This window comes from Balaenoptera borealis (assembly GCF_965194805.1).
Source record: "Balaenoptera borealis genome assembly, chromosome: 14".
In the NCBI taxonomy this organism is placed as follows: domain Eukaryota; kingdom Metazoa; phylum Chordata; class Mammalia; order Artiodactyla; family Balaenopteridae; genus Balaenoptera; species Balaenoptera borealis.
This window is the reverse complement of record NC_138875.1, coordinates 74,771,421-74,788,877: the sequence shown is the minus strand read 5'-3', so window position 1 is coordinate 74,788,877 and position 17,457 is coordinate 74,771,421. Positions and strand designations below refer to the sequence as shown.

At 37.4% G+C, this 17,457-nt stretch overlaps 1 protein-coding gene across 4 annotated transcripts in view; it reads right to left on the bottom strand.

The window, feature by feature from the left end:
• Positions 1 to 10,369, bottom strand: part of SPPL3 (signal peptide peptidase like 3) — a 55,227-nt gene extending 44,858 nt beyond the window's left edge. For 3 of the 4 annotated variants that reach the window (XR_014234234.1, XM_082354507.1, XM_082354506.1), the window contains exons 1-2: positions 10,230 to 10,369; positions 3,701 to 3,778 (exon numbers count right to left, since the gene is read on the bottom strand). Coding sequence is in view for 3 of the 4 variants with exons in the window: in XM_082354507.1 (XP_082210633.1) it covers positions 3,701 to 3,778; positions 10,230 to 10,282 (131 nt within the window). In the remaining variant the exon portion in view is untranslated. The remainder of the gene's footprint in view (positions 1 to 3,700; positions 3,779 to 10,229) is intronic. The other variant, XM_082354505.1, reaches the window with a different exon arrangement.
• Between the last annotated feature and the right edge of the window lie 7,088 nt (positions 10,370 to 17,457).

The window sequence follows — 17,457 nt, the reverse complement described above, 5'->3', positions numbered from 1 at the left end:
TAACATCAAAAAGAATAAAATACTTAGGAATAAGTTTAACAGAAGTGGTGCAAACCTTGTACACTGAAAATTACAAAACATTACTAAGAAAAATTAAAGATTATCTAAATAAATGGAGAGACATTCCAGGTCCCTGGACTGAAAGACTCAATATTATTAAGATAGCAATTCTCCCCAAACTGATCTATAGATACACAATACCTATCAAAATCCCAGAAGAATTTTTGTAGAAACAGACCAGCTGAACCTAAACTTAATATGGAAATACAAAGGATCCATAATAGCCAAACACTTTTGAAAAAGAACAGAGTTGTAGGACTTACACTACTAGATTTCAACATTTACTATAAAAGCTCTAGCAATCGGACTTCCCTGGTGGCACAGTGGTTAAGAATCCACCTGCCAATGCAGGGGACATGGGTTCGAGCCCTGGTCCGGGAAGATCCCACATGCCACGGAGCAACTAAGCCCGTATGCCACAACTACTGAGCCTGTGATCTAGAGCCCGTAAGCCACAACTACTGAAGCCCATGCACCTAGAGCCCATGCTCCTCAACAAGAGAAGCCACCGCAATGAGAAGCCTGCGCACCACAACAAAGAGTAGCCCCCGCTCACTGCAACTAGAGAAAGCCCGCGTGCAGCAACGAGACCCAACACAGCCAAAAATAAATAACTAAAATAAATAAATTTATTAAAAAAAAAAAGAAAGAAATGGGGAGTCCCATGACAAATCCTTACACTTACGGACAACTGATTTTTGACCATGGGTGAAGGATCGTCTTTTCACCAAATGGTGCTGGGACAACTGGATAGTCATATTCATAAAGATGAATTTAGATTTGTACTTCATTTGTATTTCCCAAAAATCAACTCAAAATGAATTATAGACTTAAATGTAAAACGTAAAAATATAGGAGAAAAACTGTGCTCATGGATAAGGCAAAGAGTTCTCTGGTACAACACGAAACGCATACTCCACAAGACAAAAAGTTGGTAAGTTGGACTTTATCAAAATAAAATATGTTTACGCTTTGAAAGACACTGTTAAGAAAATGAAAAGGCAAGCTAGAGACTGGAAGAAAATATTTGCAAATCATGTGACTGAGACAGAACCTGGATCTAGAATATTTAAAGAACTGTTACAATTTGGCATAAGACAACCCAATTTTATAATGGGCAAAGATTTGAATAGGCGTTTCACCAAAGAAGAAAAACACATGCCTAACAAGTACATTAAATGATGCTCAACATCTTTTCAACCTGATCTCAGTTATCAGGGAAATGCAATCAAAGCACAATGAGATATTTCATACCCCAGCACTAGAACGGCTATAATAAAAAGATAGTGGGCTTCCCTGATGGTGGAGTGGTTAAGAATCCTCCTGCCAATGCAGGGGACACGGGTTCGAGCCCTGGTCCGGGAAGATCCCCCATGCTGCAGAGCAATGAAGCTCATGAGCCACAACTACTGAGCCCGCATGCCACAACTACTGAAGCCCACGCGCCTAGAGCCCGTGCTCCACAACAAGAGAAGCCACCGCAGTGAAAAGCCCACCACGCACCACAATGAAGAGTAGCCCCCGCTTACAGCAACTAAAGAAAGCCCGCGCGCAGCAACAAAGACCCAATGCAGCCAAAAACAATAAATAAAATAAATTTTAAAAATAATTAAAAAAAAAATAGTAACGTGTTTTAAAAAGCCCTTATACCAGCTACTGAACTGTATGCTTAGAAATGGTTAAAATAGTAAATTTTATGTTATGTATATTTTACTGCACACACACACAAAGCCTTTACCAATACTTAAAAAAAAAAAAAAAAAAGATGAAAAAAGCAGGAAAAACCAAAGCCAAACCCCCCCAAATCTTCCATCTTTAGATGGCTTCTCTGGTGATTTCTATCAAATATTTAAAAAAGAAGTAACACAATTTCACGTAATCTTTTCCAGAAAACAGAAGAGGAGGAAATACTTCCAAATTTACTTAAAATGAGGTAAATTTAAATGTATAATTAAAGGCAAAATGATTTACTTTTTGCAGAAAGTGCATTATTAAAGTATAAAAGACATAAAGTATTGGACCACAAGTCTTGAGAACTGGGTTCCAATCCAGATTTTGTTACCAACTAGTTGTATAATCTTTAGCAAGTTACCTCATCTTGTTGGGCCTCGGTTTCCTCATTTGTAAAATAAGGAGACGTACCAGAGAAATCCTTTCCATCCACATAATATAATTCTATGGTACATTTATTACATAAAATTTTGTTTAAATCTTGCCCAATTCTAAGTTGGTATAACCCTTCTGGAAAACAACATGGCAATATGTAGTAAGAGCCAGTTCCTACTCTTTGGAGAAGTTTTTCAATTTTTGGATATTTATCTTAGGGATATTTTTCAGCCAAAGCAAAAGAATACATAAAAAGATGGTCACTTTAACAACTCACATGTCCAAAAAGAGTGGAATAAGATAGTAATACAAAGAAATATCAAATTATTAAAAATTAGTATGAAGATGATAATGAAAAATATTTTTGTTAGATAATAATCAGAATATAAATGATTTAAACTATAAAAATGTACACAGTATATAAGTATGTGCCAAATAAAATGTCATATGAGCTATAATGAAAGGAGTATTAGAGTTGTGAGTCTAAAGGTTTTTTTTAATTATAAAGACTTTTGAAATGTTGAAACATTATATACTCAAAAAGAAAAAACCAAAAACTTGTCCAAAGGATAGAGATACAAAATATCAGGATTATGCTGATGAGGTTCTAAATTGCCCTGGCTTGACTAATGCCTCCTAAGAGTGGTTATGAACCTAGGGCTCCCAGCTGAAGTCTCAATGATTAAAACTTTTATCAACTGATACTGGAATTATCAACAGTATTTTACTTGTCCTACTCAGTGTTGAGATAAAGCCTGAAAGTCTTATGATTTTACCAAATACCCATTAAAATCCAGATATAATACTGGATAGTTCAAAATCCTTATGCCTCATTATTTCGTTTATCACTGTTGCTCCCTTTCAAGTTCTCAACTTAAAATTTCTCAGGCAGCCTTCATTTTTAAATGTATCAGCCACAAAACTATTTGAGTTATACAACCACCAAATTTCCTCTAAAGTAAGAATAGTGAAAAGAACAGAGTATCTAGCTTCCTGATTTTCCTTGTATTTCTATGGCTGTTTGCTAGGATGGGAACTTCGAGGTCAGCAGAGAGAATACTTGGTAAATGCTACCGTACACAATCCTCATAAAAGTAGGTTGAACCATATGAAATTATTTGTGTAGGTCAAAAATTTGACTATCAGCAGTCTCATATGGCTCAACGTAGGTCAGTGCCTTTTTTTTTAATTAAGAAAAACTTTATGTCCCCTTTGAGACTCTGCAGAATCACTGTCAAGGACTCTCCTTAACCCTCTCAATGAGTGTATTTACGTGAATCCTTTTTTTCAGAACCAGAATTTAAGCAATTAGTTTTTGCTTGTTTGCATTAAAATGCCAAAGCCATAAGCAAAACCAAGAAGTGTTTTAACAGAAGCCAACCAAAGAATAAATATCAGAATTATCTTGTTCAACTCAATTCCTGTCAAAGTCATGTTTTTCCTCACAGAAGCAGTAAGTTTTGGTGCCAACATTTTCAGAGCAATGCTTCTTCCACTTCCAATAGAAATCAATCCCATTTTGAGAGCATCTTACCTGAAACTACCATAGACTATAAGTAGAATGGAAATCAGAAATGTAGACACTTGACTGGAATCCACCAGGGAATAGGCCCTAGAGAAATAAGAGGAAAAAAATTTTAATCACATGGCAGCAAGTCCTCATGGAGTTTACAGTCTAATGGATTTCTATAAACCCCACTAAGTTTTATTTTTGTCTTTAGGAAGGAAAACAGGTATAAATTAGCATTAACAAAATACATAATTAAAACATAGATCTGCTAGCTTAACATAAAGAGTAAACGTATAGATTCACAGCTATTATTAGTTAACATTCATTCACAGGATGTTAAATGACATCAATGTAAAAAATGCCATCTCCGTATGATAGGCAATATGTGCTTCCACTCCCAAGTTAAAAAGTACCAAAACATCTACCAACTCTGTACACTTGAATTATCAATAGTATTTTACTGGTTTTGCTCAGTGATGAAGTAAAGCCTGTGTCTCTCTCCTGGATTCTAGTTTTATTTTTATAACTGCCTATTGGTTCTCTCCATCTAGGTGTCCCACAGAAGGTTCTTTAAAGTCAACAGGTCCAAAACTGAAGTCATTATTCTTCCCTTCATACCCAAATGTCTTAAGGAATGATATGATTCCCTCAGCATTCTCGACACCCTGTTCTCTTACCTCCCACATGTGACGACAGTAAGTCTCACAAGTTCCACTTCCGCAAATACCCTACTTCTCTCAATCCTACTGCCAATTCCTTAGCTCCCTTGTATGGCTTGACTATCAGAGATCTTTTTTTTGGGGGGGGGGGGAGGGGCACATCGCTTGGCTCGTGGGATCTTAGTTTCTGGACCAAGGATCGATCCCAGGCCCCCTGCAGTAGAAGCGCAGAGTCTCAGGGAATTCCCAACGTTTGCAAGTCTGTCTTCAGGAATTCACCGTGCACACTATCCATTCATGTTATGGATTTTCCTAAAACAAATTTCTCTTCATTTTTTTCCCTCAGTAAATATTTAATGATGCTTCTGTGCCAGGCACTCTGCTAGCCCCCAGGGATGTAATAAAAAACAAGACTGTCTTGGTCTTGTCCCTGAATGTCTTTTCTAAAGGAATTTAAAAATTAAATTTTGTTCTAAAGCAATGAAAACAAAAGTTAACATAAGCAAGTGAATATAATTGGTGAAAATGTTATAAATTTTCAACAAGTACAGGGTACCTTGAAAATATATAATAGGTGGATTCTACCTAAGAACTAGGGGTGGGGGGGGCTTCCTTAGTGGGGGCAGATGAATGAGAGAGACACAAGACTCAACAAAATAGGATTTGGTGATTGTTTATGAGGCTAAGAGAGGATCCCCAGGTTTCTGCTAAGCAGCTGATGGATGGCTATACCATTTGGCAAAAAAGGCAACAGGAGGAGCAGATTTGAAGTTCTGGATGTGCTGAGGAAACAGTTGGCTATCTGGGTCTAGAGTTCAGAAGCAGCTCTAAGCTAAGGATACATATTGGGAGCTCATAACCTTCCACATGGTAATTGAAGCCACGGGTGTGGGTGAGAAGAGGACCCAGGATGAAAGCCTGAAAATTCAGAAATTTAAAGATCAGAAGGGAGGAGGAGCTGCAAAGAAAACAAAATGAAACAGAGAAGGAGGAAGAAAACCCAGGATAGCACGGTAACTGATGAAGTGTCTTCAAAGAGCAGCAGGATCAGATGAGATGCTGCCTGAACTTAAATTGCTCTACCCCTTACCAGCAGTTAGTTTTCATTTGCGTTAATTACTTTGCTGATGTAATTAATTTTAAAGTGAATTAAAGTGAGATTGAGCAGCTTTTCGTATAATTAAGGGCCAACAGGCATTTTAAAAAGCAATTTAAAAGTTTTTCAGACTCCTGATCTATAAAACATGAAGGGAGCCTGTTTTTTGGGGGGGGCACTTTTCTTTTGATGGTGTTTTACTTAGATGACTTAGCTTTTCTGTACCCTTCATGTTCTGAAGAATATTGCCATTCCCTAAAAGGTAGATTAAACATTTAAACTTCCCAAACTCAGTGTCTTAAGGTTTGGTACTATTGTTTCTTTCTTTTGCTATAACTCTCAAATCAATGGAGACTCTCCAGAGACATCACTTAAGACTTCTAGAAGTCTGGGTTGAATTTTGGTTAAACCAGCTCTTCCTCCTCCACAGATTCTCTATGCTGTGCTCTACTCTGTGTGACTAACCAAACTTAGTCACTGACTCTCCTCACAACCTGTTTTTCAAGGTGCAGTCTTGGCCATGTGTTAAATACCTTACGAAGAGACTGATAAGCACTACAGTTCTCATCTCCACTTTCTGGCGATAAGCACGCTACCCACTGCAGAGCTAAATGTATGGTTTCAGAAAAAATGTTCTGATGTTTCATTTAATGGTTTCTTCTATACTGGACCAGTTTATTTTTCAAATAAATCTGTACCAAGAAAATCTGGTTAAAACTGACTCCTAATATAGCTCATGGTATTTTATAATTTATAATAAAACTTTTTAAAAAGTTTGAACAACTTTGCAAACTACCAAATATCACATAATTAGAAGTTATAATTTATTTCACAGTGTTATTTGTAATTTCACAAATTTCAACTCAAACTATCATTATGGAAGTTTTACAAAAAGCCTTTTAACCAAAAGAATTTATTATAAAATACAGAACATGGATTAAAATCAAAGGCCAGCAATCTTATTTTACAGCCCTCTGTATCCTATACTTCAGACTCTACCAAAGCATCAACAGAAATGTATCATCTCTCAGGCCCTCCCATTGAAGTGACTGTTTCCAGAGATGCTGGATTCACGATAAAGAAAGGAGGAATTGCTCTACACTCTGAAGTAAAGGAATTCTTACAGAAATGCAAAAAGAAACTACATACATGCATTTGAGACACGCAGAAAGCAGGTTAGCCAAACGTACTAAAAACAGACTTGAAGACTTTGCCAAATAAAGTATTAGTATAGGTCAGCTGTTGAGTTGAAACATTTTATATGGTCATTACGAAAACCATTAATTCTTTAACTACATTCCCCCAAGTCTTAATAGACAAAGAGCTACCAGAAAGTTCTCTCATATATAAAGTTATATTTCACACCCTAAGATTTTTAGAACCATGCTGGATTTTAGGAGCTGCTCTACAGTCAAGCATCTATTTCTAGCTGCTTTACCAGCAAGTGCTTAGACACATATCCTGCTAAAAATCATGCCAAACTGAGACACAGAGAGTTCTGTTCTATAATGTGTTCTATGTGTCAGCCTGCCAGCTATACAATGAAAGCATTCTTGTCCACCCAACAAACCAAGCAACTACTATTCCAACCCTGCACACTGACCTAGAATAGCACTTGGCAAACTTTTTGGTCTTGAGACCATCTATACTCTCAAGGACCCTGAGAGCTTTTGTTCCTGTGGGTTACAGCTATTGATATTTACAATACTAGAAATTAAAAGTGAGAAAAAATTTAAATGCTTATTTACTAATTCATTTAAATATAATAAAACCATTACACGAGCACATAAATTACATTTTTAAAGGAAAGATAACTATTTTCCAAACAAAAAATTTAGATGAGGGGCATCCTTTTACATTTTTGCAAACCTCTTTAATGTCTGGCTTAAATAGAAGAAAGCCAGATTCTCATAATTGCTCCTGCATTCAATCTGTTGCTGTATGTTACTTTAGTTGAACTTTATGGGGGGAAAAAAATCTGGCCTTACACAGATGTGTAGCTGGAAAAGGGAGGAATATTGCAATAACCTTTTCAGATAACTGAGGATATTCTTCTTTGATACTATACTAAAATTCAACAAGTGGTAATTTCTTAAAGGTTACTTGCAGCATGGAATCTGAAACCTTATCAGTGAATTAAAAAAAAAACTATATTACATTAAAATCCCATGGACTATATTACAGTTGAATGGATCTTTTACCCATGGATGATTTTGTAACATCACGCATTGGTCACCTGGAAGACACTGGTCACTGAGTTATGCAGCTCTTCCAGATGCTGTTACATTTCATTACACAATATCTGAAAAACCACATTTGTTAATTTCACTTTTTTAAAACATTTTATTTTATTTATTTTTGGCTGCATTGGGTCTTTGTTGCTGTGCGTGGGCTTTCTCTAGCTGTGGCGAGCGGGGGCTACTCTTCGTTGCAGTGTGCAGTCTTCTCATTGTGGTGGCTTCTCTTGTTGCGGAGCACAGGCTCTAGGCATGAGGGCTTCAGCAGCTGTGGCAGGTGGGCTCAATAGTTGCGGCTCACGGGCTCCAGAGCGCAGCCTCAGTAGTTGTGGCACACGGGCTTAGTTGCTCTGCAGCATGTGGGATCTTCCTGGACCAGGGCTCGAACCCATGTCCCCTGCATTGGCAGGCAGATTCTTAACCACTGCGCCGGCCAGGGAAGCCCTGTTAATTTCACTCTTGAGGCTAATGATAATGGGCACAAAATTTCCAAAATTCCTATTTTCATGCAAATTTTATCACTGGCAAAAATAACTTTTTTCCCCCTTGAAGTAACAGGCTCACTTCATTCATTTTTGAGAAACTGTCTGCCACACACCCAAGTGTGAATAACTCCATAGTTTGTCCACTAGTCATCCTTCAAGTAAAAATGGAAGGTTCCAAGAAAAAAGTAGCTAGTTCAGCTAGCATTTTAAATGACTGCACAAGTGTTTTTCTTAAGAAAACCAATGGTATTTTACTATATAGCAGAAGTGCTTAATAAGAACTTTTAAAATTTTAATTGAAGTATAGTTGACTTACAATATATTAGTTTCAGGTGTACAACATAGTGATTCAGTATTTTTATAGATTACACACCATACAAAGTGATAAAATATTGACTACACTCCCTGTGCTATACATTACATCTCTGTGACTTATTTATAACTGCCGGTTTGTACATCTTAATTCCCTTCACCTATTTCGCCCTTTTCTCCCCTGTGGTAACCACTAGTTTATTCTCTGTATCTGTTTCTGTTTTTTAGATGCCACATACAGTATTTGTCTTACTCTGTCTGACTTATTTTACTAAGCTAAACGCCCCCAGCAGGTCCATCCTTGTTGTCACAAATGGCAAGATTTCATTCTTTTTTATGGCTGAGTAATATTCCACAGTGTGTGTGTCTATGTATACATACACATGCCCCCACATCTTCTTTATCCATTCATCTGTCGTTGGGCACTTAGGTTACTTCATGTCTTGGCTATTGTAAATAATGCTGCTATGAACATTAGGGTGCGTTACCTTTTCGAATTAGTGTTTTTGTTTTCTTCAAATACCCAGAAGTGGAACTGCTGGATCATATGATAGTTCTATTTTTAATTTTTTGAGGAACTTCCATACTGTTTTCCATAGTGACTGCATCAATTTACATTCCCACTGACAGTGCACAAGGGTTCCTTTTTCTCTACATCCTCACCAACTCTTGTTATTTCTTGTCTTTTTGACAATAGCCACTCTGACAGGGGTGAGTGATACCTCACTGTGGTTTTGATTTGTATTTTCCTGATGATTAGTGACACTGAGCATCTTTTCATGTGCCTGTTGGCCATCTGTATATCTTCTTTGGAAAAGAAGGTCCTCTGCCCATTTTTTAATCGGGGGAAACTCTGCGTTTTATTAGAAAAAAACAAGTGTGCTCAAGGATTGAGATTTAATAAAAGCAATTTTCACTGCTTTGCCCTAAGTGAAACTGCCTTTCTTTTTTTTTTAAGCAGTGTGTGCATGGTGGTGAAGAATACAATGATTATTAGTTCAGTTTGGTGCCACTGTGTTGATTCATGTTACAGCAGCACAGCAATGGTTTTTTTAAACGCGCCACTGCTTTTCACTGCAAGAAAAAAAATGTCAAAATGAAAAAGGTAAATAACTTTATTAGCATTATGAAAATAGTCTGACCTTGTAGACTCCCTGAAAGGGTCTGAGTAAACCCCAGTGATCCACAGGCCACAATTTGAGAGCTGCTGCCTTATACATTTCCCCACAAGCCCTGGCTATATAAACTGCTAGTATTTTCTCACATGCAATGCTAACACACCACAAAACACCAAGGGTAGCTACAATTTTTTTGTGCTTTGCAAAATATCTGGCTTCAAATACAATATGCAGAAAATGACATATTCCAGGCCTAAGAAATGTTACAATCTTTCTCTTCATGGTGGAGTATACTGAAACAGAATTTAATTTGTATTTTTATCAAAAATATTGTCTATCACAAGGTCCACAATAATTATCTTCCACATCTTTTCTTATTTTAAGGGAAAAAACCAAGTATGTATTCTAAGCATAGTAATGGAATAGGTGTCTCATCAAATAAAATTTTAATAAATTAAATCCATGTTTAAGATACAAAAAGACAAAAAGTAAGACAGTCATTTAAGAAGGTTACAATCTAGTAAAGACACACTGTACAAGGCGGCAGAATGTAATGTTTAATAGAGAAACAAAGTGCTATGGGACCTAATCAAACTTATAAGCTTTTGCACAGAAAAGGAAACCATAAATAAAATGAAAAGCTAACCTATGGACCAAGTCCCCAGTATAATCAAGGCAGCTGTGAAGCAAACACTGCATTTCTTCCTACAAGAGATTACGCGGTGCAAGCTCAGGAGCAGACGTTGGGTTGCTTTCCAAATGAGGGTGGGATGGGGTTTGGGGAACCTGGAATTCAAATATGACCTGTGTTATAGTAGCTGCTTAAATTTTTTTTAGCTGCCTTTTGATGAATTAAGGTATGGAAGTTTGCTGCTGTTTCCTATGTGAAAAGCTGTATCAGTAATCAGAATAGCAATATTTACCTGCAATAGTATTTAGTGCTGAATCAAGATATCAACTGATGTGATGTGACTAAATAAATCTTAAAATACATATATAATTGCAATGTTGGTGCTTTTAAAGTTTTAGAAAACCTTCATCTTTAAATTTGGCTCTCTGAAATAAAATTGTACTATAGATGGGATGTTACATTTAACTGTAAAACAAGCTTCTAGCATTTGGTCAAAAATAAATGAAAAGTATAGCCAAATCAGAAATCACAAACCACAAACACTTCTTTGTCCTTTTCTTAACGTGCAGATCTTAAACACCATTTTAAAAAAATTTAGTGTTATTTAAAAAATTCAAATAATAAGAAATGTGAAATGATGAGTCCCATTTTTAATAAAAGTGGGATTATGTGATATATTGGTCTTCAGCCTGCTTCTTCCTGTAACAGTTTTCCATGCTGTTCTTTTAAATTTCTTCATAAACAAAACACAATGACTGTAGGAAAAAAAAAAAAAGTTGAGGGAATTCCCTGACAGGCCAGCGGTTAGGACTCTGCGCTTTCACTGCTGGGGCCCGGGTTCGATCCCTGGTCGGGGAATTAAGATCCTACACGCCACGCTGCACGGCCCAAAAAAAAAAAAAGTTGATTCACCTCACTTGTTTCAGTTAACTTCATCTATAGAAGGGGGATAATAATGTAAAGTATTTAATACAGCACTTGACACACTACTCAATAAAAGACTGTTGTTATTACTTAGAGGAGGGAGTCACCAGCCTACACATAGCGCTATGGGTTGCCACACACCAGGAGTGGACAAACCATGACCTACTGCTATTCCAATAAACAGAGCCAAGCTCATTCATTCAGGTACTGTCTATGGCTGCTCTAGAGCTTCACTGGCAGAGGTGAAAACAGTTAACCCTTGAACAACGTGGGGGTTAGGGGTGCCAGCTTAGAGGTGGCCCTCTGTATCCGAGGTTCATCTGTATCTGTGGATTCAACCAACCACGAACCGTGTAATACTGTAGTACTTACTACTGAGAAAAATCTGCCTTATAAAGTGGACCCGCACAGTTCGAGTGGACCCCCATGTTGTTCAAGGGTCAACTGTAGTTGTGACAGCGACCATATGGCTCACAAAGCTCAAAATATTTACTATCTGACTCTATACAGAAAGAGTATGTCAACCCTTGCTGTTTACTATTGTTACTGCACAAGGGTACCTGACCTAAGTTAGTAACCTCCACCCCAATCACCTTAGAAGTACTAGGTGCTTGCTACCCTGCTCTATCTTCTGCTGGCTTGTGCCCAGGGATGAAGGACTGCTGTTCCCCTGGCTCACTGCATCCCCTTGCTTCTGGGTCTGTAAGTAATAAATCTTAAGACTATTTCCTTGGTGTGGGCGTATTGAAACTGCACCCTCCATCAGAACGACCCTGTGGATTTCACTTCCCCAAAGTGGGAGCTCAGATGCTGAGGAAACTACCTGGGGACCCCGTGTGGGTGGTTTGTCCCCCTCATCCATCAGGTCAAAATCTACATGTTCTTAATTCAATACACCAGCTCCAGCTTCACAACACAGTAGGTGACAAAGTGTGGATTCAAATCCAGCTTGAGCCCAGAGCTCTAAAGTACTCTGTGCTAAATATCTCCCAAAAGCAGACACTCAGCTGTCTGGAGAGGGCTCTTCTGTCCTTAGCAGTAATAAGAATATTTAATACCCTTGTTTTTTTCTAGAGATATACACAAAGAATTCATGACTGAAGTCTTTAGCTCGAATTAATCCACTGTCACACCTCTAAAAAGATTCAGATCAAATAACTACTGTCCAGGGCTCCAAGAGGAGGGGAAAAACCCCAATACAAATATACTGTTAGAAACCTAAACAATAATGAGAAGCCCTGGGTGATTTTACTTGTGAATTTTCTAATTAATCTTGACAAAAAGTGAGACATTCATAAGATGAATGTCCAAATTTTAAAGTCACACTAAGAAAAGACTACTTTTAGTTGGTAGTTATAAAGGATGCTGGACTCTATTCTATAGTTGGAGACTTTTGCCACTTGTGAGAATATTTTCAGAGAAAACTGTTGGTTTAGTACAAGTCAAACTCCTGTTTACAAACAGAGATTAAATTACGGTGTTTTAAAAGGTTGGGCTATATAAATTCCCCAAAACTTTCAGTTTTCCTCTACACACAGGTGCCGCAAACACTCAGACAAATGTTACCTGGCCTCCCGTAAATAATAAACATGAGAACAACCTTTAAAAGGTGAGTAATTCATTAAAAAGTGTCCAAAGCCCTATCTGAAAGGCCTAGGAGACCGAGAAATAAAACTGCTGTTATAGTAACAGTAACAGCAACAACAATAGCTAATGCTCTTGGGGCTCTCACTATGTGTTTAGACACTGTACTAGCTGTTTACATCTAACTCATTTTATCTTCACAACATTCCTTTGAAAAAGGCACTATTATTATCAGCTCTAGAGATGAAGATACTGAAGCACAGAGAGATGAACTAATTTGCCCAAGGAGGAATAAGAGCTAGCATGCCAACCCAGGTAGCCTGTCTCCAGATCTAGAGGTCACACTCTAAACCATTTCACAATATAGTAGTAACCCCCTTATCCACCGTTTCACTTTCCACAGTTTGCTACCTATGGTCAACTGCAGTCTGAAAATATTAAATGGAAAATTCCATAAATAAAACAATAAGTTTTAAATTGCACATCATTCTGAATGGTGTGATGAAATCTTACACCGTCTTGCTCTGTCCTTCCCGGACGTGAATCATTTCTTCATCCAGCATATCCACTCTGTATACCTACCCTCCCATTAGTCACTTAACCTTCTCAGTTATCACATCAACTATCATGGTATCATAGTACTTGTATTCAAGTAACCCTTATTTTACTTAATAATGGCCCTTAAAGCGCAAGAGTAGTGATACTGCCACAGTAAGATATTCTCTTACCGTGCTTAATTTATAGCAAAATGGTACAGTCACTTTAGCATCAGTTTGACAGTGTCATATAAAGGTAAACAAGTTAGCATATTGACCCAAGAGAAATGAAAATACATATCCACACAAAATCCTAAATGTGAATGTTTAAAGCAGCTTTATCCAAAATTGCCAAAAACTGGAAACAATCCAAATGTCCATCAACTAGTGAAAGGATAAACAAACTGTGGTACCTTTATACAGTGGAGAACTACTCAGCAATAAACAGATACAAACTACTGAGCAATGCACTGTGTATGTATGAATCTCAAATGCATTATGCTCAGAGAAAGAAGGCAGACTCAAAACACTACAAATATATCCCATTTATATGACATTCTAGGAAAGACAAAACTGAAGGAAGAAAAAAGAGACTAATTGCCAGGGGTTGGGGGTGGGAGGAGGGATGATTACAAAAGGGCATAAGGGAACTTTGGGGGGCAATGGAAATGTTCTATTTCTTGACTATGATGGTCCAAGACTATGTGTGTTGTCAAAATTCACAGAACTCTACTCCTAAAAAGAGTGAATTTTACTGTTTGTAAATTATACCTAAAGAAATCTGAGTTTTAGAAAAGTAGGGGGAAAAGGGATGACTAGCTGATGTATTAAGAACATATTATGACTTCCCTGGCGGTCCAGCGGTTAAGACTTCACCTTACAATGCAGGGGGTGCGGGTTCGATCCCTGGTTGGGGAGCTAAGATCCCACATGCCTCGCGGCCAAAAAACCAAAACACAGAACAGAAGCAATGTTGTAACAAATTCAATAAAGACTTTAAAAATGGTCCACATCAAAAAAAAAAATCTTAAAAAAAAAGAACAGATTATAGAAGCAATCTAAGTGTTCAACAACAGATGAATGGATAAAGAAAATGTGGAACATATATATAAAATATATTTCATATAAAAATATATATAAATAAAATGACTACTCAGCCATAAAAAAAGAATGAAATTTTGCCATTTGCAACAACATGGATGGACTTGAAGAGTATTATGCTAAGTGAAATAAGTCAGACAGAGAAAGACAAATATTGTATGATACCACTTATATATGGAATCTAAAAAATACAACTAGTGAATATAACAAAAAAGAAACACAGATATAGAGAACAAACTAGTGGTTAACAGTGGGGAGAGGGAAGGGGAAGAGGGTAGAGGATTAAGAGGTACAAACTACTATGTATAAAATAACTAAGCTACAAGGATATATAATACAACACAGGGAATATAGGAATACAGTCAAAAATTTATACTCATTATAAATTAGTATAGTGGAATATAACCTTTAAAACTGTGAATCACTATGTTGTACACCTAAAACTTATGTAATATTATACATCAACTATACTAAGTAAATAAATAAATATCAACCTTGTGGGGGGAAAGAACAGATTATAGCGCGGTAACGCAGAAGCAGAGAGAACAGGCTACTGTGATAATTCAGGCACAAGATGACAGATGACAGATGACGGCTGGCACTGGGGTAAAAGTCATGGTAATGGTGAGAAGTGATCTGATTCCAGTTATATTTTGAAGATAAAGCTCTGCAGAATTTCCTGATACATTGAACATGGAGCACGAGAGAAAGAGGAGCACAGGATGACTACCATGGTTTTAGCCCAAGTGCAAAGATGGAGCCACCACCAACAGAGATGGGAAGGCTACAGATGGAACAAGTGTTGGAGGGGGAGGAAGGGGGGTTGGGGAGTGGGGATCAGGAACTCAGTTCTAAGTTCTAGTTTGTTGTAAAATAGAGATTATGCCATTAGTTAACTCATAGTTTGTTTTGTTTCTGTAAACATCACTGCATTCTCCATTTCAGTTGGAAGTCCTACTATGCAGACTTTGCTGTGACCCTAGAAGGAAGCCCAGCCATCATACAGTTCTGCTCATTGCAGCTTGATGGGTCTACCAGCTCTCACCCCCAAGTTAAACATGCTCCTCTTTTACAAAAGGGAAAAATGTGTTCACTATCTTTGGCTCCTTTAATCAGGTTCCACTTACACCCCTCTTGAAGAAATTCCTCCGTTACTATTTCTATATTTCACTCCTTATGTTCAATGTTTATCCCACTAGTTTATGCGAAGGAGAGGTTGTATACTTTGGGAATTCATGTCTGAATCACTTATATTTCTGATACAGCTTTTCCTTCCTATTATGGAGTTTTTCATTTCTACTAGTAAAGTGCGTGCTTAATAGAAAAAAAACAAAACAAAAACTTTTGTTCTCATTTCTCCCATCTGTTAGCAGTTTCTCCTAAGTTCTGTAGCTCCTGATCCTTTTTGCAGAGTCTCTCTATTCTCTCCTTTACATTGACTATCATTTTAATCCGAGAGTTGAGAAGAAAGAAAAAGCTACTATAGATTTCCCCTGAAAGGTTTTCTTCTCTGAAGAGCATGCCAGTGCTGTTTCCTACGGTAGCACTGTCACCTAGAAACCAAAATTCTCAGCTGACATAACATTTCAGGGCTAATCTAATTCCTAGGAAACTACTTGGCACAGTTCAATACATAAAAACCAGCAGTACACTTGCCTTTATACCACCAACAATCTTAACTCTCAAATTGTAAATTCCTAATAGTAATTATAGCTCCTTGGCTTTATTGACCATTTAATATGTGTGGGGTGCTGTGCTATGTGCTTTATTTATTTTTTTAACATCTTCATTGGAGTATAATTGCTTTACAATGGTGTGTTAGTTTCTGCTTTATAACAGAGTGAATCAGCTATACATATACATATATCCCCATATCTCCTCCCTCTTGCGTCTCCCTCCCACCCTCCCTATCCCACCTCTCTAGGTGCTCACAAAGCACGGAGCTAATCTCCCTGTGCTATGCGGCTGCTTCCCACTAGCTATCGATTTTACATTTGGTAGTGTATATATGTCCATGCCACTCTCTCACTTCGTCCCAGCTTACCCTTCCCCCTCCCCGTGTCCTCAAGTCCATTCTCTACATCTGCATCTTTATTCCTGTCCTGCCCCTAGGTTCTTCAAAAGCTTTTTTTTTTTTTTTTTTAGATTCCACATATACGTGTTAGCATACGGTATCTGTTTTTCTGACTTACTTCATTCTGTATGACAGGCTCTAGGTCCATCCACCTCACTACAAATAACTCAGTTTCGTTTCTTTTTATAGCTGAGTAATATTCCACTCTATATATGTGCCACATCTTCTTTATCTATTCATCTGTTGATGGACACTTAGGTTGCTTCCATGTCCTGGCTATTGTAAATAGAGCTGCAGTGAACATTGCGGTACATGACTCTTTTTGAATTATGTTTTCTCAGGGTATATGCCCAGTAGTGGGATTGCTGGGTCATATGGTTAGTTCTATTTTTAGTTTTTAGTGATGTTGAGCATCCTTTCATGTGTTTGTTGGCAATCTGTATATGTTCTTTGGAGAAATGTCTATTTAGGTCTTCTGCCCGTTTTTGGATTGGGTTGTTTGTTTTTTTGATATTGAGCTGCATGAGCTGCTTGTATATTTTGAAGATTAATCCTTTGTCAGTTGCTTCATTTGCAAATATTTTCTCCCATTCTGAGGGTTGTCTTTTCATCTTATGTTTTCCGTTGCTGTGCAAAAGCTTTTAAGTTTCATTCAGTCCCATTTGTTTATTTTTGTTTTTATTTCCATTTCTCTAGGAGGTGGGTCAAAAAGGATCTTGCTGTGATTTATGTCATAGAGTGTTCTGCCTATCTTTTCCTCTAAGAGTTTGATAGTGTCTGGCCTTATATTTAGGTCTTTAATCCATTTTGAGTTTATTTTTGTGTATGGTGTTAGGGAGTGTTCTAATTTCATTCTTTTACATGTGGCTGTCCAGTTTTCCCAGCACCACTTATTGAAGAGGCTGTCTTTTCTCCACTGTATATTCTTGCCTCCTTTATCAAAAATAAGGTGACCATATGTGTGTGGGTTTATCTCTGGGCTTTCTATCCTGTTCCATTGATCTATATTTCTGTTTTTGTACCA